Source organism: Carcharodon carcharias, chromosome 16 (genome assembly GCF_017639515.1).
Source record: "Carcharodon carcharias isolate sCarCar2 chromosome 16, sCarCar2.pri, whole genome shotgun sequence".
In the NCBI taxonomy this organism is placed as follows: Eukaryota; Metazoa; Chordata; class Chondrichthyes; order Lamniformes; family Lamnidae; genus Carcharodon; species Carcharodon carcharias.
The window spans coordinates 25,485,651-25,510,458 of record NC_054482.1 but is presented as its reverse complement, the minus strand read 5'-3'; the positions used below and the strand labels follow the sequence as shown (position 1 = coordinate 25,510,458).

Sequence of the window (24,808 nt, the reverse complement as noted above, 5' to 3'; positions counted from 1 at the left end):
ATGTTAAAGCGGTGACAATGTTTAAAATATTTCCTCAAGATGGATTTGCTTGGAATGTATCATTTGAATGACTGCTGCTGATGCTCAGTCCAGCACCACATCTGGTCCTGCCATAAAAGATGTATAAAGGGTTCATTTATCAGGGTTAACTGAGGCAAGAATTTACCTTGTTGACCATGCCCATTAACCTTTGTAGCTCTGTTATATGTCAAGGTGACGGGAATTCCTTTATTGCCTTCATTTTCTGTGGGTCTGCAGTAATCACAGTTGCTTGCATAATGTGCCCTCGGAACTTGATTGTGGGCCTAGAAAACTAACATTTGTCTTTGAGCATCAAGCCAGCCTCTTGCAGCATTAGTAAGACTTCCCTGACTCGTTTGTTGTGTTCCTGTTTTGTCAACCCACGGATCAAGATATCATCTATGTGGCATATATCGCCTTCCATCCCCTGCAGTATATTGGAATATTTAGAGGCTGACTTGATGCCAAATGGCAGATGGTTAAAGCAGCACCATCCAAAGGCACTTATTGAATGTAGTTTGGAATTCTGACACTTGATTCAATGATAACTGCCAGAATCCACTGTGGCATCAAGTTTGGCAAAGATTGTGCTTTTTGCAAGTTTGTCCAACTTCTCATCTACTGATGTCATTGGATGTATTTCTCATTCCACTATATAGTTGATGTGTTTTAGATCAATGCAGATTTGAATGGAGCCATTAGGCTTTGGAACTGGTACCATATCAGAGCGCCACCTGGTTGGTTTAGTGGCTGGCAAAATTAGTCCTTATTGCAGCATCTCATTCCTGACTCTTTTCAGAAGTGGGTGTGGGACCTTCCTGGGCGTTAGTAGACAAATAGGCTTAGCATCTGTCTTGAGGGTAAAGTGATATACATAGTCTTCAAGTTACCTAAGCCTTTTAGAAAATGTGGGTAATTCCCTCCTAAATTCATTATCTTGTGTTCTTGCTTTAACTTCATCAAATTTTATAATCTATCTTTGTATTTTGGTGCTGTATCTAACTGGCCTTGAACGTTTAACTTGACGCCCTCTGAACCTTGGAGTTGCATAGATTACAATTGTCGTGTCACTTTATTCGGCTATGAAATCTGTCAGACAACACTGAGACACCAGCTCCTGCCTAACTTGAATTCAGCCAGATGTCCATTTACCTCAGCACTCCAATATTGGTTTTTATTTTCCTTTATTTCTTTTAGGAGGGTGCTTTCCTGGTTGTCGAATTTCTTGAATGGAGGTTCCTTTAATAGATTTCTCCTTCTGTCTGGTAAATGCAGATTTTCTGGAACAGCAGACCATTTGAAAATGGCCTAACCTGCCACACCCATGGCACTGCACAATTTGGGCGGAGCATTCTTCCCACCTGTGGACCACCTTCTTGCCACAGCAGGGACAGTGAAAAATGGCGGTTGGCTGGTTGCTGCCTTGCTATACTTTCAGTTTTACAACCTATAAATTGAATTACTTCATCAGGCCGTTCTTGGGAAATTTTCCTCACATCTCTGACAGAAGCCTTATTCTGCCTCCACTCTTCAGCCTGTCTGGCCATTTGTACAGCTCTGTTTAAATTTAAATCTTCCCAAGATTGTAAGGCATCTAGAAATTGTCATCTAAAATGCCAACACCTATTCTATCTCTGATCAGGTTGTCTTTTAGCGTTCCATATTCTCAACTTTTGGCTAGATAGTAAAATTCATTGATGATTGAGCCAATCCCTTCATCCTGTTTTTGACTAAGCCAATTAAATTTCACCCTCTCAATTGCAATATTTTTAGGAAGGCTGAAGTATGAGTCAAAGGCTCCGATGAGATCCCCTTAGGAGACTGTCTTTTCGTTCAGCCAGCATTGTTATTTACTGTTGGGAGCAAAGTGCTAACTTGATCTTTTTTCTGTTTATTTGCCAATTTTGCCGTTGCTCAGCCTGTCTGGGCCCTTTATATTCTGAAATATCCTGGTAAGGGCAAAGTAGTCGCCATTTCTCACCCTGGCTCAAGGCTATCTTTTCCTGTGCTGCTGGTCTTGCCTGTCACTAGGCTGCCCTTGTTATTTGGTTGTCTCCAGTGTGGTTGCTGGGTTTGCCTTGAAGTCCTTCACCAACTGCTCAGCACTGTTGCTGGGTTTCACTTGAGACTTTTCCTGCCATTTTTTACTGTTCCTCTGTGGGTGTAGTCACTGCTGCCACCATCTGTTATTGAGCTGATCTTGGGATTCATTGACTGTTACTCTAGAATAGATCTTGCTGGAGGCAATGGTCTTTTGTTCAAAAACATTTATTTACATGCTAACTACTTACAAAGGTTAAATGAGACTAAGACATAGCTGGAGCTGCTCTCCAAGATGCTTCACACGCATCTTCTCTCAGTCAGTAACATCACCATGACATAGCTCCTTAGGCACGTGCTCAGAAGCGATCATTAGGGTTAACTCTTTACTCTGCAACTACCACCTTCTCAAGGGCAATTAAGGGTGGGCAATAAATGCTGGCCTAGCCATTGCTGCCGACATCCCATGAACAAATAAAAACACTGCATGAATGAGTCTCGAGACTCAATGGGCAGAATTCTCCCAAAATGAAGCTAAGTGTGGTGGTGGGCAATTTTGGCAGTGCCCAGCCCGCCGTACATAATGGCAGCAACTCGCACCCGATTCTGTGCTTGGAGCCTCATTAATTATGCAGAGATGTGTTTTGCTCCAAATCACCTGGTAGCCAATTCGTCTGCCTGCCGTCAGCTAGCGGGTTCAAAGGTCCAGGCACCATGTTTAAATGCCAGTCCAACGCACAGTCTCAATCTCTCCAGCTCACCAGAGATGTCTGCAACCCATTAGAGAAAGGCCAGGAGCCTCAGGACGAAGTCTGCATAGAGAGTTTCTAATTAAGCAATTAACAGGGCTGCGTCATTATAGTGTAATTTAGAGTCAACGGAACAGCATTTACACCGTCAATATGCTACATTGCCATGATTGAAGACCTTAATATCTAATCATTCTATGATGCCAGAAAGTAGTACTTCAAACTGTACACTGTTAATGCAGATGTAATATGTAATTGTGCATGCTACACATAGGAACTGATTAGAATTAAAGCTTACAAATACATGCCAGACTGCTCTAATAATAAATGCAAACTTAGTGCCTGAATGCTGATTACACTACTAATTTCTAATTGCATATCACCCTGCCAAATGTTTTTCATAAATTCAAATGGAATTTAGTTCATGCACAGGCAAAGTCCTGCCTGCAATGCACAAAACATTCTGAAATAATGGGATGATATAATTAAATCAAAAGAAATGTAGACCTGCTCAGAACTGTCCAACTACAAACTTGCTTGACATTAGATTCTTTTCATGGTATTGTAAAATCCACATCAAAATAAAGACAAAAAACATTATAATATATTTTTATATATCATAGGACTTCAACAAGTTGCAGGTTTTACTTAAATAACAAAAAAAGTCTATAAAACAGCACAACAGCAGGTTACAATAGTAGGTTATAACACCCTGAAGAAGACTGGCAATTTTATTATGCTAAAATCCCTAACTTTTCTCATGGTTGTCAGTTGTTTCCAAGGTGGTCATTTTGCTTTTCAATTTCTTTGGAATTATGACCTTTGTTGCCCTTGGTCTAGCATAAACAAGAAGCATGGCAGGATTACAGCATTATATAGAAAATCCAGCAACTCCCAATGCTGTTATCAAACAGCACTTTACACAAAACAAAAACAGAATTACCTGGAAAAACTCAGCAGGTCTGGCAGCATCGGCGGAGAAGAAAAGAGTTGACGTTTCGAGTCCTCATGACCCTTCGACAGAACTTGAGTTCGAGTCCAGGAAAGAGCTGAAATATAAGCTGGTTTAAGGTGTGTGTGTGGGGGGCGGAGAGATAGAGAGACAGAGAGGTGGAGGGGGTTGGCGTGGCCGCAGCGACAAACAAGCAGCGATAGAAGCAGACCACCAAAAGACGTCAACAACAATAGTACAATAGAACACATAGGTGTTAAAGTTAAAGTTGGTGATATAAGCGCGGGCTGGGGGGGCAGCACCTCATCTTCCGACTGGGGGCTTTGCAGCCTTCCGGACTGAATGTTGAATTCAACGGCTTTGGGTCGTGGGTCCCCTCCCCCATCCCCACCCCCTTTCTGTTTCCCCCTTCTTTTTTTTTTCCCAATAAATTATAAAGATTTTCCTTTTCCCACCTATTTCCATTATATAAAAAAAAACCCACTGGAGCTGTGCCTTGAGTGCCCTGCCATCCATTCTTAATTGGCACATTCGTTTAGATAATATCACCAACTTTAACTTTAACACCTATGTGTTCTATTGTACTATTGTTGTTGACGTCTTTTGGTGGTCTGCTTCTATCGCTGCTTGTTTGTCGCTGCGGCCACGCCAACCCCCTCCACCTCTCTGTCTCTCTATCTCTCCGCCCCCCACACACACACCTTAAACCAGCTTATATTTCAGCTCTTTCCTGGACTCGAACTCAAGTTCTGTCGAAGGGTCATGAGGACTCGAAACGTCAACTCTTTTCTTCTCCGCCGATGCTGCCAGACCTGCTGAGTTTTTCCAGGTAATTCTGTTTTTGTTTTGGATTTCCAGCATCCGCAGTTTTTTTGTTTTTAGCACTTTACACAAACTTGATTTCAGTTGCTGCTATATTAGAAAGGCTGAATTACTGTAAGTTTGCTTTATGTGAAACTCTTTACAGCAAGCAATTTGTGAAATTATTCAGCTGATTATTCAAACACTGAACTGCTGAAATACAGTGTAGAACAGCGCAGCCATTGATACTGTACAATGAAATGAGGGGTTGAAGAAAGAATTATATAGATATAGTGCCTTTCACGACCTCAGGATGTCCCAATGCATTTTACAACCAGTTCAATTGTTTTGAAATGCAGTCATGGTTCTAATGTAGGAAAAGCAGCAGCCAATCTATGCATAGCAGCTCTCACAAACAGCAATGTAATAATGAAAAGATAAGCTTTTTGCTGTGTGATGTTGATTGAGGGATAAATATTGGCCAGCACATCAGGGATAACTCACTGCTTTTCTTTGAAATAGTGTATTGGGATCTTTAACATCCACCTGGGGGGAGGAGGGGTGTGTAGAAGGGGCCATGGTTTAACATCTCATATACAAGACGGCAACTCCAACAGTGCTGCTCTTCTTTTGTACTGATGTGCTGGGCTCCCCCATCATTCAGGATGGGGATATTTGAGGAAGCTCCAGCACATCAGTGCAAAAGATAAGTCTGAAGCATTTGCTACAATTTTCAGCCAGAAGTGCCGAGTGGGTGATCCATCTCGGCCTCCTCTGGAGGCCCCCAGCATCACAGATGCCAGTCTTCAACCAATTCAATTCACTCCACATGATATCAAGAAATGGCTGAAGGCACTGGACACTGCAATGGCTATGGGCCTTGACAATATTCTGGCAATAGTATCGGTGCTCCAGATATTGCCATGCCCCTAGCCAAGCTGTTCCAGTACAGCTACAACACTGGCATCTATGCGGCTACATGAAAAATTGCCCAGGTATGTGCTGTACGCAAAAAGCAGGACAAATCCAACCCGGCCAAATACCGCTCCATCAGTTTACTTTCAATCATCAGTAAAGTGATGGAAGGGGCCATCAACAGTGCCATCAAGCAGCACTTGCTTAGTAATAACCTACTCACTGACGCTCAATTTGGGTTCCACCAAGGTCACTCAGCTCCTGACCTCATTACAGCCTTGGTTCAAACGTGGACAAAAGAGCTGAACTCACAAGGTGAAGCGACAGTGACTGCCCTTGACATCAGAGCAGCATTTGACCAAGTGTGGCATCTTGGAGCCCTAGCAAAACTGGAGTCAATGGGAATCAGGGGGAAAACTCTGGCTGGAGTCATACCTAGCACAAAGGAAGATGGTTGCAGTTGTTGGAGGTCAATCATCCCAGTTCCAGGACATCACTGCAGTTCCTCAGGTTAGTGTCCAAGGCCCGAACACCTTCAGCTGCTTCATCAATGACCTTCCTTCCACCTTAAGATCAGAAGTGGGGATGTTTGCACAATGTTCAGCGCCATTCACAACTCTTCAGACAATAAAGTGGTCCATGTGCAAATGCAGCAGGACTGGCCAATATCCAGGCCTGGGCTGACAAGTGGCAAGTTACATGCATGCCACAAATGTGCCAGGCAATGACCATCTCCAGTAAGAGAGAATCTAACCACCGCCCCATGACATTCAATGGCATTCCCATCACTGAATTTCCCACTATCAACATACTGAGGGTTACAGTTTGCCACAAACTGAACTGCACTAGCCATATAGATACTTCGGCTACAAGAGCAGGTCAGAGGCTAGGAATCTGGTAGCGAGTAGCTCACCTCCTGACTCCCTAAAGCCTGTCCATCATCTACAAGGCACAGGTCAGGCGTGTGATGGAATGCTCTCCACTTGCCTGGATAAGTGAAGCTCCAACAACACTCAAGAAGCTTGACACTATTCAGGACAAAGCAGCCTGCTTGATTGACATCTCATCCACAAACATCCACTCCCTCCATTACCGACATAAAGTGGCAGCAGTGTGTACCATCTACAAGATGCACTGCAGGAACTCACCAAGGCTCCTAAGACAGAACCTTCCAAGCCCACAACTGCTACCACCTAGAAGGACAAGGGCAACAGGCACATGGGAACACCACCACCTGCAAGTTCCTCTCCAAGCCACTCACCACCCTGACTTGGAAATATATCATTGTTCCTTCACTGTGACCAAGTCAAAATCCCTGAACTCTCTCCCCTAAGAGCAGTGTGGGTGCACCTACCTAGCAAATGGACTGCAGCAGTTCAAGAAGGCAGCTCACCACCACCTTCTCAAGGGCAGTTAGAGATGGGCAATATATGCAATTACGGATGGGCAATAGGGATGGGCAATAAAAAAAAAACACCTCAGTATTGCACTAGAGTGTTAATCTTGATCTATGTGGTCAAATCTGTGTAGTGGGACATGAATTCATAACATTCTGACTCAGAGGCAAGGGTGCTATCAACTGACTCAGCTCTAAAGCCCAGTTTTCTGTTTTTGGCGATTTGAAATAATAATTCCCTCACTACACACTAAAAGCCCAAGAGTTGAAGGGCTGATTTTTCACATGTGCACTTCTGGCATGGAAGCTCGCCCACCAAGATAATATATTGTGAAATCACTGGTACGGTCCTCATGAATGTACATCCTTCAGTAACACGTTTCGTTTTTTAAATTCATTTATGGGATGTGGATGTTGCTGGCTAGGCCAGCATTTATGTTCTACTTTTAGTTCCTACTGAATACGGCCCAGCACCAGCACACGTGGAAAATTAGTATTTTAGTGACACATCATGACGTTTCCAATACATTAAAAGCAAGGCAGATCATAAGAAAAACAGGGAGACAAAGCAACATACTGTAAGGCAAAGCATGACAATGATCAGCACGACAGAGAAAACAAGAGAGAAGAAAATTGTATTTCTGTGAAAATCAGTCATAACTTTCAAACAAGAGTTGGATATATACTTGTAAAAGGGAAATTTAGAGGGCTACGAGCAAAGAGCATCGAATTGGGACAAGCTGGGCGGAGAAAATTGGCAGTAGGGAATACATTCAAAACATCTGGAAGTAAAATCTGTTCAAAGTTTTTAAGTAAAATTTGATTCAAACTTGAAGTAGCTTATGAGTGATATTGTTACTTCGCCCTCATAACTTCAGAGTTCTTAAAAATCTTTCAGTGAAGTTCCTTTCTGCATCACAGACTCTGAAGAAAGCTCTCCATTCAGTGACGCTGCACCTGCTGAGGTCACCTTGCTGTGCCAACATTCTGTTCCACTTCTGACAAATTAGTCTCAGGCCTTCAAAGAATCAGTGTCAATAAACGTGGGCAGAGATGTGTTTTTTTTAAGATACAGTCTGTAAAGGAGGTACACCATTTTGCTCTCCAAAAGAAAAGAAAAATCAGGGTCTTTTTTCCATCTCCCCAGAACCCTGTTCAAATTGCTGCCCCTCATCCTCCTCGATTTTTATTTAACAATTAACAGGCTCGATCATACTGTTTTCCTCCAATGTTTATCCTATTTTCCAGCTCTCTGTGACTTCCCTTGAATGGTTCCTCTCTTACCTCTCTAGACAGGACACAACTATAGCGCTAGTTTTGTCTTCCTTCCCTAATTATGTTACATTAGAAACTCCAATAGAATCTATATTTGATTGCATCCTTTTCATCATCTCTAAGTTGCCCATGAGTTGTATCATCCACAAGCATGGTGTCAGCTTCCAGATGTCAGGAGGGCAGTTTATGCTAAGAACTGAAAACCTTCTCAGTCTTCAGCATGTTCAGCTGAAGGAAGTTTTAACTCAACCAAGACCCTGGGCAAGGCTTTAACTCATTCAAAACTCACCTACTTAGAGAGTTAAACTTGGGGCCTTTTTACGCAATAGGGATTCACACAGAAAAAAACTGAACAATTAGAGAATTTTAGTGATCATGTTTAACATGGCATAACAGAAAGACAGTGTTTTCCTTTATTGACACTGACACCACCAAAAGAAAATCAACAGTGCTGAGCAGAAAGAAACGTATGTTACAATTTTTAATCACATTATTGCAGTATGGGGGGATGGAGGCTCAGACTATGAAAATCCATGTACGAAGAAGTGCTAAACGGCACTGTCTCCCACTGTTGGAAAAAGAGCGAAACTGAAACAGTCTTCAGTTTGAATATTGGTTTCATCAGGATGCTAGCACACTTTTCAATTCTTATACTAGCTTTCTACGAAAAACAAGTAACATGTACAGTACCGATCCAGATGGAAAGCAGATACTTCAGCATTGTGTCTGTCATAACCAGCGTAAGGCTCCCCTTCCACCACATAACTCCTGCTGTACCTAAAAGAAAAGCAAAAGGAATAACTAAACAAGAATTAAACTTTACAATTGTTATATTATGGAAGGTAGCTTTTATTTGTTTTAAAGTGCATCATGTGAAAGACAGATTGAAAATATAGCTTGAAAAATAATTCCTCCCAAGATAATCTCCACTACAGCAGAAAAAATGCATCCCTCAAGAAAACGTTTTGCTTGTATGCAGTTTCAAAAGATATTGACCACCAGCACTCTAAAATACAATATAAGTCAATCATTTACATGCCAAAGAATCACTCAATGTCAATTCTGAATCGAGTACCCCCCATCACTCATTCCTACAATGGCAAGCATGAGGGCAAATACATCCAAAGATTCAGTGAGTGAGTTGTAAGGGAGAACAACTGGTAAATGGTCACCTTCTGTACTATCTATCTTAATGGTTCTACTGATGAATGAGAGGCCACCCCAGTAATAACACTAGTGTCTGCAACTATTGGGAAGCCTATTCATCCAGCACAAAGAGATACTGCACCAACTTCACCTATTAAAGACGACAGCAGCTCCCAGAAATGACCTACAAACATAAGAACAAGGGGCAGAGGTAGGCCATTCAGCACCTTGAGCCTGCTCCACCATCATGGCTGATCTGATAGTAACCTGAAATCTGCATCCCAACTACCCCTGATAACCTATCACCCCCCAAGAGTCTATCCACTTCTGTCTTAAAAATATTGAAAGAGACTGCTTTCACCATCTTTTCAGGAAGAGAGTTCAAAAGACTCACAACCCTCGAGTGAAAAAATTTCGCCTCAGCTCTGTTTTAAATGGGTGACACCTTATTTTTAAACAGTGATCCCTGGTTCAAGATTCTCCCACAAGAGGAAACATCCTCTCCAAATCTACCCTGTCAAGACCCCTCGGGATCTTATACGTTTCAATCAAGTCACCTTTTAATCTTCTAAACTCCAGCTGATACAAGCTTAGTTTGTCCAACCTTTCCTCATAAGACAACACACCCATTTCAGGTATTAGTCTGGTAAACCTTATCTGAACTGCTTCAAACACACTTACGTCCTTCCTTAAATAAGGTGACCATACTGTACACAGTACTCCAAATGTGGTCTCTCTAGCATCCTGCACAACTGAAACATAACCTCCCTACTTTTGTAGTCAATTCCCCTCATAATAGATGATATTCTATTAGCTTTCCTAATTACTTGCTGTACCAACATACTAGTCTTTTGAGATCCATGCACTAGAACACCCAGATCCCTCTACACCTCAGAGCTCTGCAATCTCTCACCATTTAGATAATATGCTTCTTTTATTCTTCCTGCCAAAATAGACAATTTCACATTTTCCCACATTATATTCCTTTTGCCAGATCTTTGCCACTCACTTAACCTATCTATGTCTTTATGTAGCTTCCTTATGTCCTCTTCACAACTCATTTTCCTAAATATCTTTTGCCAAATTTAGCAACCATCCCATCCATCCTTTCACCTGTTGTTAGGAAATTGTTGGAATCCATTATTAAGGAAGTAGTAATTGGGCATTTGGAAAGTCCAAATGCAATCCATCAGTCAGCATGGTTTTATGAAGAGTAAATCGTGTTTGACTAATTTGCTAGAGTTCTTTGAAAATGTGACAAGCAAAGTGGATAATGGGGATCTGTTGATGTAGTATATCTGGGCTTCCAGAAGGCCTTTGATAAGGTGCCACACAAAAGATTAATACACAAGATAAGATCACACGGAATTAGGGGTAACATATCAGCTTGGATAGAGGATTGGCTAACCAATAGAAAGCAGAGAGTTGGGATAAATGGGTCTTTTTCTGAATGGCAAGCTGTAACTAGTGGGGTGCCACAGGATTCGGTCCTTACGCCCCAACTATTTACAATCTATATTAATGACTTGGATTCAGGGATAGAAGGCTAAATTTGCAGATGACGCCAAAATAGGTGGGAAAGTAAGTTGCAATGAAGAAATAAATTTACAAATGGATATGGACAGAATAGGTGAAGGGGCCAAAATTTGGCAGATGGAGTTTAATGTGGATAAGTGTGAGGTTATCCATTTTGGTCAGAAGAATAAATGGAGAGAAACTTCAGAATGCTTCAGTGTATAGGGATCTGGGTGTCCTCGTGCATGAATCACTGAAAGCTAGTATGCAGATACAGCAGGTAATAAGGAAGGCAAATGGAATTTTGGCATTTATTGCTAAAGAAATAGAGTATAAAAATAGGGAAGTGTTGTTGCAACTGTACAAGACATTGATGAGACTACACCTGAAGTATTGTGCACAGTTTTGGCCCCCTTACTTGAGGAAGGATGTAATTGCATTGGAGGCGGTTCAGAGGAGGTTCACCTAGATTGATTCCAGAGATGCAGGGCTTGTCTTACGAGGAGAGATTGAACAGTTTAGGCCTATACTCACTGGAGTTTAGAAGGATGAGAGGAGAACTAATTCAGGTATATAAGATGCTATAGGGGATAGAGAAAGTAGACATGGAGTGGATGTTTCCTCTTGTGGGGCATTCTAGAATGAGAGGCCATAGTTTTAGGCTAAGGGGTGGTAGATTTAAATCAGAGATGAGGAGGAATTACTTTTCTTTGTGGAATTCACTACCTCAGAGTGCAGTGGATGCCAGGACACTGAATAAATTTAAGGAGGAGATAGATTTTTAATTAGTAATGGGTTGAAAGGTTATGGAGAGAGGGCGGGAAATTGGAGCTGAGGCCGAAATGAGATCAGCCACTAAATGGCGGGGCAGGCTCGAGGGGCTGAAATGCCTACTCCTGCTCCAAGATCTTATGTTCATCCAAGTCATTTATATAAATTGCAAACAGTTGAGGTCTCAGCACTGATCCCTGTGGCACACCTTTCATTACATCTTGCTAACCTGAAAAAAACTCTTTTATGCCTACTCTTTGCTTCCTTTAGCTAGCCAATATTCTATCCATGCCAATATGTTACCCATATTATACTATATTTTCCGCAATATCCTTGGATGTGGCACTTTATCAAATGCCTTCTGGAAATCTAAGTACAGTCCATCCACTGGTTCCCCTTGATCCACAGCACATGTTAATTTCTCAAAGAGCTCAAATAAGTTGGTTAAACATGATTTCCCTTTCACAAAAGCACATTGGCTCTGCCTGATGACCGTGAGCTTATCCAAGTGCCCTGCAATAACTTCTTTAAAAATAGCTTCTAACATTTTCCCTACGAAAGATATGACGCTAACTGGTCTGTAGTTTCCTGCTTTCTGTCTCCCTCCATTTTTGAATAATAGGGTTACATTTGCCATTTTCACTGCTAATGGGACCATCCCCAAATCTAGGGGGTTTTACAGAATTAAAACCAATGCATCAACTATCTCACTAGGCACTTCTTTTAAGACCCGAGGATGAAGTCCATCAGGACCCAGGTTCTTGTCAGCCCGCACCTCCAACAATTTACTCAGGACCACTTCTCTGGTGACTGTAATTTTCCTGACTTCCTCCCCCACATCCATTTCCTGGTTTATTGCTGCTTCTGGAATGTTACTTATATCCTCTATAGTGAAAACTGATGCAAAATACGTGTTCAATTCGTCTACCATCTCCTTGTTTGCCATTATCAATTCTCCAGACTCACCTTCTATAGGACTAATGCTCACTTTGTTAACTCATTTCTTTTTAAAATATTAATTAAAACTCTTACTATCTATTTTTATATTTCTACAGGAAAAACAGGCGGAAGATAGTGGCTGGGATTATCCATGCCCACCAGTGTCGGGTGTGTTTGGTGGCGTGAGCGGACAATATGCTGTCATCGGTTTCACGGTGGAGGGGACGGGGGCGGGGGGGGATTGGGGGGGATGGGGTACGGGGGCTGGCAGGGGGGGGGGACGGGACTGGGGGGCAGGGTGGCGAGGGGGGCACACAAAGGCGATTGAATAAAGCGCAAAAGCATCCGGGAGGGGGCGGGGGGTGCTAAGGGTAAGTGAGGGAAGCAGCCATGCATTACTTATATAAACTTATTTGTGCAACCTTTTATAAAGTGACCATTCCTCTGCAGCTGGGCCAGTTCAAGTGCAGCCACTTATATGATTGGAGACGGGCTTCTAGTTTATCTGCCCATTCAAGCAAGGAAGATGCATCAAAGTGGCACAAAGCGCTCCAGAGCTTTTCAACATCACCGCCCCCCAACCAACTCCCCACCCCCTCCCCATTTCCCCCCACAGACTGGAATGTCATGAGCATTTTAGTGGACTGCAGAGCAATTGTACAACTGCACACATTGTTTAATCTCCTTGCTAAAGCTGCCCATGGAGCAGTGGTGGAGGCACTCACAGCTCCTTGCAACGTCAGCATCCGGGTTTGGACTAGTCCGTGCAATGGTTCAAACTAATAATGCTGCCTTGCAGCGTGGGTTAGGAGAATGCCTGTGCCTGAGCTGAGAGCACAGCATGCAGCCCAGTGGGCAAAGTTGCAGCCAATCGGTTGGGTGTAGTGGGGCAGAGGTGGGGGGTGGAGTCTCAGGCAGCCATGCAGCGCTCTAATTTCTGGCCATCCAAGTGGTGGCCAACACTTTCTGGGAAGCGTTAAGGGGCCTACAGATTCAACCAGGTCACCCATGCTGGAGGTTCCGGTGCCTGAACTTGTCTCTCTCTTTCATTCTGCAGGAGAAGCACATCAGGATCTTGGAGCCTGGTGTATTAGCTGTGTGCCTGATGGCCTACAGAGAACGAAGACGACAGAGGAGAGAATAACTGAGGCTCCTGTCTGCACAGGAGTAGTAGCACCCTCTGGAAGGAGGGGTGGCTGGGGCTCCCACACTCACCGCTGAAGAGTCACAGCGAGCCATCACTAGTCGGCACCTAGCAACACTTAGGGTCTACAGACACCACCTTTCATTCCTGCAGATGACCGAGAACCAGTGTCGCCAAAGAGTGCGCATGTCAAGGAAACTAGCTGGTTACATCTACCATCTGCTGCAGGATTTGGCACCATGGGGGCAAGGAGAGCATCCACTGCCATTGGCCGCGCAAGTGACAGCGGCGTTCAATTTCTACGCCAGTGGTTCCTTTCAGGGCTCCACAGATGACCTCTATGGGATCTCACAAGCCTTCACCACAAATGCATCTTCATGAGGGCACACAACTTTGTACATTTCACCTGAGACCAGGACAGCTAGGATGCAAGAGCAATTGGATTCGCTCAGATCTCGGTTTTCCCACAGGAGCAGGATGTGATCAACTGCACTCATGTGGTGCTCGGGTCTCTGTCGTAAAACGCCGTCAACTACATCAACCACAAGGGATTCCATTCGCTGAATGTGCAGCTGTGGTGCTACCACCACAAACGCATCCTGCAGGTATGCGCATGCTTTCCAGGAAATGTGCATGACTCCTACATCCTCAGTCAGTCACAGATTCCTGAAGTCTTCCAGGGTCCACAGAAGCTGCAGGGATGGCTCCTTGGGAACAAGGTCTATCTGTAGAGAATATGGCTGTTGACAACTGTGCGATGGCCTCAGGCTGCAGCAGAGCAAAGGTATAATGAGGCTCATGCTGCAACTTGGTGGAGAAGACCGTTGGGATGCTGAAAACGAGGTTCCGGTGCCTGGACTTGTCTGGTGGAGTCCTGCAATATGGTCCGCAGAGGATGTCGCACATCATTATTGTTTGCTGCACCCTTTACAACCTGGCGCTACAACAGGGAGAGGAGCTGGCTGAAAAGGAGATGGAGGAGCTGGAGGTCTCCTCCGATGAGGACAACGCCAATGGGGATGAGGGTGTGGAGGTCCTCAAAGGCGACAATGACGGGGATGAGGCCCTCGCACTGGCTAGGCTAGGCAGGCATGCTCAGCAGGCCCTCATAGCCACTAGATTTGTGGAGAATGATGACAACATGCAGTGAGGAGATAGATCCTCACATTGCATCCATGAACATTTGACTCCAGTCTAGCTTATGGCAGCACACATACCCTGTGTGATAATACTCCTGTCATGGAGACACAGTGGAGGCCTTAATAGTCGCTCGATTGCAGGAGGATGATGACAATATGCAGTGAGGACACTCCATAAATCTTCATATAGCCTCTGAGAATGTCTGACTCCTGTCTGGCCAAGGGCAGCTCACTTGCGCTCTGCGGTCAGGGTCACATCATGGAGACACAGCCCTGAAACTTTAAAAGCATCTGATTCTTCGCCCGCCTTCAGCATCTGACTCCTTCAGGAGCACAGCATTACTGGTCACAGATGCTGAAGAGATGGGGGCCAGCTCCATCTTAAAGGTGCTGAGAGCACATAGAGAATGAGGGTACTCTGTGACACCTGCCCACTACATTCTGGCAGCAATGACAAGCACTGTCAAGGTGCAGGCATCAGTAATGTGTCCAGCGAGTGTGAGGCTGGATTATTACTTTGGTCCGAAGGCTGTACAAAGCACAGGGATGAGGCCCTGGACTGAGGCACTTGCCTTTATCTTGTGCAGAAAAGTTTCACACCTGAGTGACACGAACACTGCTCAACAGAACAAGGAGCCATAGGCAGGGAGACATTCTTGGGAGCTTATTGACAATAGTGAACAGTATGTAAAAGTGATTAACACCCGTGCCCAAGCTGTGCAATTAATTCTTCTTAACTTTCCTAACCCTGCCGCTATGTCTTTGTGCTCCCCGGACATCTACAGTGGAGGTGAAGGCAGCCTGCTGATTGCGACGCCCTGTCTGTGATGACCTTGGCGGACCGTCCTCTGGAGGACCAAGATCTGGTGCGCCCCGGCCTACTTCCAGGGTCCTGTTGTGTGGCAGTGTGACAGTCCTCGGCCTGTGGAGCTGGAGCAGCTGAGATCACAACAAGAGGGGATTTGGATGGGCCTGACACTTTCAGAGACACCTGGATGAATGGCCTTGGGGTGTGCACCTGTTGATCCTCTTCCCTATGGGAGCCCAAGGGCCCCAGGCTGACTCCTTGAGGAGAAGGGATAGCTGGAGTGAGATCGAGCTACCCGGCACCTCTCTCACATACTGTTGCAGGCCAACTATGACATCAGCAATGGAGTTGAGCCTGTGCAGCAGTGTAGGAGCGACGGCCTGGACCAGGGTCTCCATGCTGGCTGCCATCCTACCAATGTTGACCTCAGTGCATTGGCATGCTGGTGCTATCGCCTCAGAGTGAAGGCAGAAGGACTCCTCCATTGTGCTTTACAATCTGAGGAGTGCAGTGGACATCCCTTCTTGATGTTCTCAAGCTTGCCTTTGCAGCTCCAGCAACTGTGACATTAGAGTCCAGAGGCTCGTCATCTGACTCGGGCTCAGCAAATTTCTGGCCTCCGGCAGTCCTCTGAATGCCAAACACCTGGGAAATCCCTGCTACCACCTGCTGTGGATCAGACAGCACTATGTGCTCACCAGATTGTGTTCACGAGGCTACTCTAAAGCTAGGTCCCAATGAGGTGCGTATTTCTGCACTGGTGGAGGGTGTGGGTGAGTGCTGTGATGGGACTAGAAGGAGGGTGCCTCCAGATTCCTCTTCAGAGGTTTCTTCGGGGCTTGTTTGGAGGCCGTGGATCATAGGCTTCATGAGCTGTTTCCCAGATATGCCTGCAGAAGCAAGGGGAGATAACTAGTGCATGGCAATGGCCTGTGAAACAGGGTACGTCACTCACAGTTGTCTGATGGATGTTGCACTGCTAGACCCTCACTTGGCAGAGCACCGCCGACCTCACCATCAACACAGGACCGGTCCAGATCATCACCAGCCAGCTAGATGGCTCTGTTTTCAAAGTTAGTGAGGACCTTGATTTCAGGCATTCCTCCACCGGTCTGCGACCTCTCCAACTTGTTGTGTGCCAGCTTGTCCTGCATGAGTGGAGATGCAGAGAGTGTAAGCAACGCACTTGCCATGCCAGATGATAAGTATAGGTGGTGAGTGGTCCCATGGACACAATGAGGACAATGAAGCTGAATGTGCGAGTGAATGCTGATGTCCCTTGAAATGACAGCGAGTGAGATTCCTGTGGATGTGTGATGGGTTTGTGTGTGTGTGTGTGAGTTGAGAGTGATGAGAAAAGTGACTCACCCTAGTGGAAGGGAGATGGTCATTCATCCTCTTGCGGCACTGGGTGGCTGTCCTCTTCTGAAGGGCACTGGCACTGACCAGCTTTGTCACTGCTTCCCAAGCCTGGTTGGTCATGCCGCTGCCCACCCTGCGGCCAGAGCGGAGGAGAGGACATTCCGGCGGGCCTCCACAGCATCCAAAAGGCAGTCCAGTGACGCATCACCAAAGCTGGGGGCTGCAGTCTTCTTGCCTTTCATGGAGGTCTTCCCTGCAGTGGTTGTGGGCTGGAAGCATTAAGATGTGTCCACACGGCTGACTTTAAATATGGCATCCGGTGCGATGAAGTGGCGAGGTGATGGAGGGCAGACAAATGAAAGCCATGGAAACGGCGTGTTTCCCAGGAATGCATAAATAACTATGGGAGGATACAGCGTGAAAACCCGCCATCACGGCCGACAGGTAAAACATCATTTCACCCTCCTGCTTCCGCACTTAGTGCAAATCTGGGACGATTCTGCCCAGTGTTGGGAAAAAAAAAATAAAATCTAAAAAAATATAAACTCTTGGGAGCTACTAAATACTTTGGGTTGGTTCCAGGAAGTTGGATACTTGCTTAAGAGACTGAGAAATGTAACAGAATTGGGGTTTTTGGTTGTCATTAAAAGCAGAAAGGGGGAAACTTTGGTGGTTTGAAGTATAAGTTGCCTATGAACAGTGAATAGGGTTTGATAAATAGTATTTTGTCTTTAGTCACTGATAAAGTAAAAGTTCTTTTGAAATGTGAAATCTTGACATGATAAAGATAAATCTTATCTTTAAGATAAGAATTGCAAGTTCAAATTTCTCTTTAAACTGTTTATCGGTCTTGAAGGTCATAACATGCTCATATTTCTTAAAGTCTTACTGAGTATCTAGCCCTATGCTTCCTTTAATTCCTTTTGAAAGATTTAATCCGTTTAAAAGACAAAATTGTTTTAAAAGCTTTTTCATGGAACTCTGTAGATGTTCCATATTCTTGAGCTTGTTCATATAAATCATGTTCTCTCCAGTTTCCATAATCTTAACTGTGCTTGATTTGCAGTTAGTTTGAAATCAAACAAAATAACATGAAGGCAACCAAAGATTTTGTGCTTCAGGGATGCCCTTCTCCCCAATGCTAACATAGCTGTGTGCTCCAGGAAGTCCTGGAAGGATATTTACTTGCCTTTCTCATTCATGTACCGATTACCTACAGAATTATATGGAACCTCAGAAAGGTTACACAGCACAGAACAGGAGGCGGCCATTTGGCCCGTAGTTTCTGTGCTGATTGTTAGAAGGAGCAATTCACCTTGTGCCACTCCCCTGCCTTCTCCCCATAGTCCTTTTCAGATAATAATCCAATTCCTTCTTGAATGCCTTTCACCACACTCTCAGGCAGTACATTCCAGATCCTAAACACTCACCGTATGAAAGTTTTTCCTTATGATGCGATTGCTCTTTTTGCCAATTATTTTAACTGTGTCCTCTGATTCACGGTCCTGCCACCAATGGGAACAGTTCCTCTCTATCTGTCCAGAATCCTCATGATTTTGAATACCTCTGTCAAATGTCCTCTCAACCTTCTCTTCTCCAAGGAAAACAGTCCTAACTTCTCCAATCTATCTATGTAATTGAACTCTCATATCCCTGGAACCATTCTCATGAATCTTTTCTGCATTCACTCCAATACCTTCACATCCAGCTTAAAGTGTGGTGCCCAGAGCTGGAGGCAATACTCCAATTGAGACTGAACCAGTATTTTATACAAGTTTAACATAACTTCCTTGCTTTTGCACTCTATTCCCCTATTAATAAAACTGAGGATGCTGTATGTTTTATTTGCCACACTCTCAACCTGTCCTGCCACCTTCAATAATTTATGCAAGTATCCAACCTAGGTCATTCTGCTCCTGCACCCCGCTTTAGAATTGTACCCTTTACTTTATATTGGCCTGTAACTTCCGAGCTCCCCAGCGACAGATTTGGCGGGTACGCCAAAAATGCACTGGGAATCTCTCTGGCAAGTTCCCAGGGGTTTGCACGGCAATTGCCCAGAAGTGCAAACTTCCTCTGGACAATTACACTGTGCTGGGAACCATTTGAAAATGCGGTTTAAATTGCAAAATTTGGATGGTTCCGCAAAGGTTATACCAATAGTTACTCAGAAAAGGTTAGAAGAATTAAAACCTCTTCTAACTTGAGTAACTATTGTAAAGACCCAGACCAAGCCCACGGAACTCCCCCCACAGCTCCAACCCATGTAACTCCCCAACATCCTGACCTCCAACACCCCCCCACCCGACTCCCCCAACCCCGCCACCTCTTCCCCAACCTCTGAAACCCCCTCACCTCCCTAACCTCCAACACTCCCCTCCTCCCTGGCCTCCGACACCCACCCCACCCCCCCCCCCAGCACCAGCTCCTGACCTCTGATACCCCCCCACCCTCCGACACCCCACACCCCCCTGCCGACTTCTGACACCCACCACAACCCCCTGACCTTGGACACCACCCCCACACCCCCACTAGAACTCTGCCTGACCTCTGCCACCGACTTCAGACACCCCCCCACAAAGCAACCCCCTCCCTCCACGGACCTCCGACCCATGGCACCCCCACAACCCCCTGGAGCTCCGACCAACCTCCACCCCCAATGGTACCTTGGACCCACCCCACGGACCTCGGACCGACACCCATACTGCCCGGGACCTCCGAACGACCCCGCCGCCCCAACCCACCCACCTCAGACACTTACCTTCCCCCGGCCTGTCAATTTGCCTAGCCCTTTAAACTTACTGGCTTTATGATAGCAAGTGCCATAAAAAAGGGGGCGTGGCCTCCTTGAATGCAATGGAGCTAGACTTATCTAGGGCCTGCAAGGAGTCTTTAGATGCAGGCCCCAGGCAGCACCAGTGATCAGAAGTGGCAATGTAATTTTCAAGACCAGGTAAGCAGGTATTCATTTCTTCTAATTCCTGTGGGCCAGCACTTTCCAACGCTAGGGAAGTTACGGCCACTTCACATTTTTCTGCATTAAAATTCTTCTGCCACTTGACCACCCATTCCACCAGCCTGTCTGTGTCCTTTTGGAGTTCTACAGTATCCTCCTTACAGTTCGCAATATTTCAGAATCTCAGATTATCTGCAAATTTTGAAATTGTTCATTCTTATGCATCAGGGAGAGCAAGGGTCCTAACACCAACCCTTGGGGTACTCCATTATAAACCATCCTCCAGCCCAAAAATCAACCATTCACCATTACACTCTGTTTCCTTTCCCTCAGCCAATCTTGTATCCTATCCTTTTTATTTCATGAGCTCTAACTTGGCTCACAATTGCGCAGCACTGTATCAAGTGTTTGTTGAAAGTCTATGTACACCATTTCGACATCCTTACCCTCATTAACCATCTTTGCTACCTCATCAAAAAACTCAAGCAACTTAGTTAAACACAGTTTTTCCTCAACAAATCCGTGCTGGCTTTCCTTAATTAACCCATATTTGTCTAAGTAACTTAATTTTTGCCCCGAATTATCATTTCTAAAAGCTCCTCATCACTGAGATTGAACTGACTGGCCTGCAGCTGTTGGGCTTATCTTTACAACCTTTTTTGAACTAGGGTATAACATTTGCAGCCCTCCAGTCCTCTGGCACCACCCGAGTCTAAGGAAGACTGAAAAATTATGGTCAGTGTCGCTGTAATTTCCATTCTCACTTCCTTGAGTATCCTTGGATGCATCTCATCCAGTCCTGGTGCCTTATCAACTTTAGGTACAGACAACCTATCCAATAACCCCTCATCATCAATTTTAAACCCTTCAATTATCTGAACGATCTCCTCTTTCACCATGACCCGCTCGGCATTTCTTCCTTGGCAAAGACAGATGCAAAGTATTCATTTAATACCTCAGTTAAGCCCCCTGCTTCCATTTTACTCCCTATTTGACCCCACTCCTCCTTTTACCATCCTTTTGCTATTTATATGGCTATAGAAGACTTTTGAGATTCCCTTTTATGTTAATTGCCAGTGTCTTCTCATACTGTCTCTTAACTTATTTGCTTTTTCAATTCCCCTCTGAACCATCTATATTCAGTTTGGTTCTCAGTTGTATTGTCCATCTGACATTTGTCAGAAGCACACTTTTTCTTCTTCATCTTAATCTCTATCTCTTTAGTCATCCAGGAGCAGTGGATTTATTTGCCCTACCTTTCCCCTTTGTGGGAATGGACCTTGAATGTGCACAAACTCTCTCTTCTTGCAAGGCAATGCATTGTTCAGTTAGTTTTAACTGCCAACCTTTGATTCCAATTTAGCTGGGTCAGATCTATTCTTACACCATTGAAACTGGCTTTCCCCACTTAATTATTCATACTCTGGATTGTCCTTTTCCATTGCCAATCTAAACCTTATGATACAATGATCACTGTCCCCTAAATGTTCCCCTGCTAGCATTTGATCCACTTGGCCTACCTCATTCCCGAGAACCAGGTCTAGCAGTGCTCCTTTCTCATTGGATTGGAAACATACTGCTGTTGAAAATATGCCTGAACACACTCAATAAATTCTTTCCCCTCTCTGCCATTTACACTATCACGATCCCAGTCTATATTCAGATAATTAAGGTCCCCCAATATAACTATAATTCTTGCACACCTTGTTATTTCCTTACAAATTTGTTCCTCTACATCTTTCCCACTAGGTTGTGGCCTCTAGACTACACCAAACAACATAACCATACCTCTTCTTGTCCCTTAGCTCTAGCCAAATAGATACTGTCCTTGACCACTCCTGGGACATCCTCTCTCTCTCCAGCATTGCAATGTTGTTCTTAATCAATACTGCCACCCCCTCCCTTTGCGTTCCTTTCCAATCTTTCCTGAACACCCCATATCCAGGAATATTTAATACCTAACCCTGCTATTCTTTGAGCCAGTTCTCTGTTATAGTTATAACATTACATTTTGACATAGTTATCTATGCCTGCAACTCACCAATTTTATTTACCACACTCTGTTCATTTGCATAGATACATAGCAACACTAATTAGACTAATTTCTGGAATGAACTTCCTCAGAGGGGTGGTGGGGATTGGTTCGATCGAGGTACTCAAAAGGGAATTGGATTGCAATCCTGAAAAGAAAGAATGTGCAAGGTTAGGAGGATAAGGCAGGGAAGTGGGACTAGGTAGAATGCTATTTCAGAGAGCCAGTGCAGACTTGATGGGCCAAATGACCACCTTCTGCACTGTGAAGATTCTGTGATAGGCTTTATGACTTTCTCCCTTACTCTGAACCCATTTAATAACTTAATAATTCCTACTCTAGTACTAGCTGACTCTCCTAGTATTCTGTGCACCTTGGTATTCTCTCTTGTATTATATCCTGGTTCCCACACCCCTGCCAAGTTAGTTTTTTTTTACTTCCCCCAATAGCACTAACAAAGCAAGGAAATTGGTCCCAGCTCTGATTAGGTGCAACCCATCTAACCTGTACAAGTCCTATCTCTTCCAGAGTTGGTCCCAATGTCATAAGAATCTAAAACCCTCTCTCCTGCACCATCTTTCCAACCACATATTCATCTACTTTATCCTCCTCTTTCTATACTCATTTGCACATGGTACTGGGAGTAATCTGGAGATTATTACTTTGAGGTCTTGCTTGCTAATTTTCTACATAGCTTCCAAAATTCTAACTGTAGGACCATTTCTCTTTCTACCTATGTCATTCATACCAATGTAGTCCATGACTGCTGGCTGTTCACCCTCCCCACCCCCCACCCCTCAGGGTTCTCTGCAGGCATTCAGTGATATCCTTGACCACCTTGTTGCCATGAGGCAACATACCTTCCTGAAATCATGTCTATGGTCACAGAAACATCTATCTGTTCCCCTGACTATTGAATCTTCTCTCATTATTGCTCTTCTAGCCTTCTTCCATGTCACTCTGTACAGCTGAGCCAAACATGGTACCATGGGATTGGTTCTGGCTGTACTGCCCAGATGTACTATCACTTTCATCAGCATTCAAAACTGAAGACTGGTTGAAGAGTGAGAGGCCCTCAGAGGATTCCTGCAATAGCTGCCTGTTTTTTCCTCTCTCTCCCTGCATACTCTTAAGCTGCAGGGTGACCATATCCATAAATGTGCTATCCACGAAGCTCTTAGCCCCATGGATGTACTGCAGTGATGCCAGCTGCTGCTCAAGCGCCAATACCAGGAGCTCAAGCTGCTGTACTGACAACACTTCCTGCACATATGGTTATCCAGGACATGGAAAGCATCCTGGAGTTCCCACATAGCATAGGATGTGCTCTCAAGATATACCTCAAATTACTCTAGAAATGTATTTCGAGCATAACTAAATGTGTGGGTAAATAGAGCATGTTCAAATTAGTTAAATTGTTGAACACCTATATATTACTGCAACAAAAAAAGTACAAATACAACCATGATTAGCTTAAAAGTATTAAAAATGTTGCAATAAAGTGAGGCAACAAAATCTCACTTATCCCAAACAACCCATTTATCCAAACTTAGATTGCAGTATCTTCCTCCAAGACTCCATAGTCATGATATTAGACAATTCCAACATGGTATGTGCAAAAATTATATTTGAAAGTTTGTACCATTCAAAAGTAAAAATATCACACTGTGTGAATAGTCTCCAAAACAGACAGATTATTTGATGACAAGCACACAGCATTGAAGAAAACTGTAATTTGAAGGATACATGCAGATACATTTTTAAAAGTTAGTTTCCTTTCAAAAGTCATGTTGAAGATTTTAACTTGAGCTCAACAGGTTTTTGACCATTTCTGATGATCAGGTTAAGCGTCTATATAGAACCAAGATAACCACTTATCAAAGAAAATACCTATTTGAATAGGGGTTTAAATGCTTTTGAGGATGAGGCAAGGGGGGCAAAAAATCAAGCAGTTTCATACTTCTGTGAAAGAACGCAGATAAAGAATAGCCATACAAATTTAAAAATTAAAAGATTAGAGCTATGATGACAACGATATAAAAGCAATTCAACACAAAAAAACTTCTCTGTACAACTACAAACCTGAAATGAAATGAAATTTAAAATCACAGTCACGTTCACATACAACTTCCTTTTAGATAATAGGCCAGATTTTGCAATAAAAATAACAGTGAGGCCAGCAGTGCTCATCATTATAGCTGGGTAAATCAGACAGCGCTTTCTGATGTCTGCACACATGTGCAAAAAGTGCAAATCCAGAGACTGCTGTCAGAGATATCATTCTCCTCCACAGGGTACGCTGTTACAATGCTTGCCAATACACTTAGTACTGAAATGAATATAATGTTATGAAGGTGGTGTGTTTGCCCACTAATTCCACACTAAAAATAGTCGAAAAAGTTAGGACTGGGGTATTCAGCAGTGAGTTTTCCAATGGTGTGATAAGTGTTAATTATTGCTGAACAACTTCTCTGGCCCTGAAAATGTAATTTTACAAGGGTGGGGTCTCATTCTCCGTAAAAAATTAGTGTTAGAATTCTTCTAAAAAATATCAAAATAATCTGTTCTTGCTTTTCTCTTTATCTCTATCTCTTAATCCCGTTTATTTCCCAATCTTTCTTTTGCTTCCTGTACATCATTTTATTTATAGTTCCTGCTTAATACTCCTTGGCATGGACTCTAAATGTTTCAGTAAGACTTCTTCACTCTGACAGGAGTGTTGCTATTTCTTGTTCAAAACTCTGTTTGCACGTATCCTGCATTAAGTCTAGATCACCCATGATCCCCATCCTCACTGATTTACTGGCTGTCTTTCCAGCATATTCAATTTAATATTTTTGTCCTCGA

At 44.0% G+C, this 24,808-nt stretch overlaps 1 protein-coding gene across 6 annotated transcripts in view; it reads right to left on the bottom strand.

Moving 5' to 3' along the window:
- fam20b (FAM20B glycosaminoglycan xylosylkinase) overlaps nucleotides 1-24,808 on the bottom strand; it is a 187,412-nt gene that overhangs the window by 42,634 nt on the left and 119,970 nt on the right. For all 6 annotated transcript variants that reach the window (XM_041208264.1, XM_041208262.1, XM_041208265.1 and 3 more), the window contains one exon: nucleotides 8,840-8,926. In XM_041208264.1, coding sequence (XP_041064198.1) covers nucleotides 8,840-8,926 — 87 coding nt within the window. The remainder of the gene's footprint in view (nucleotides 1-8,839; nucleotides 8,927-24,808) is intronic.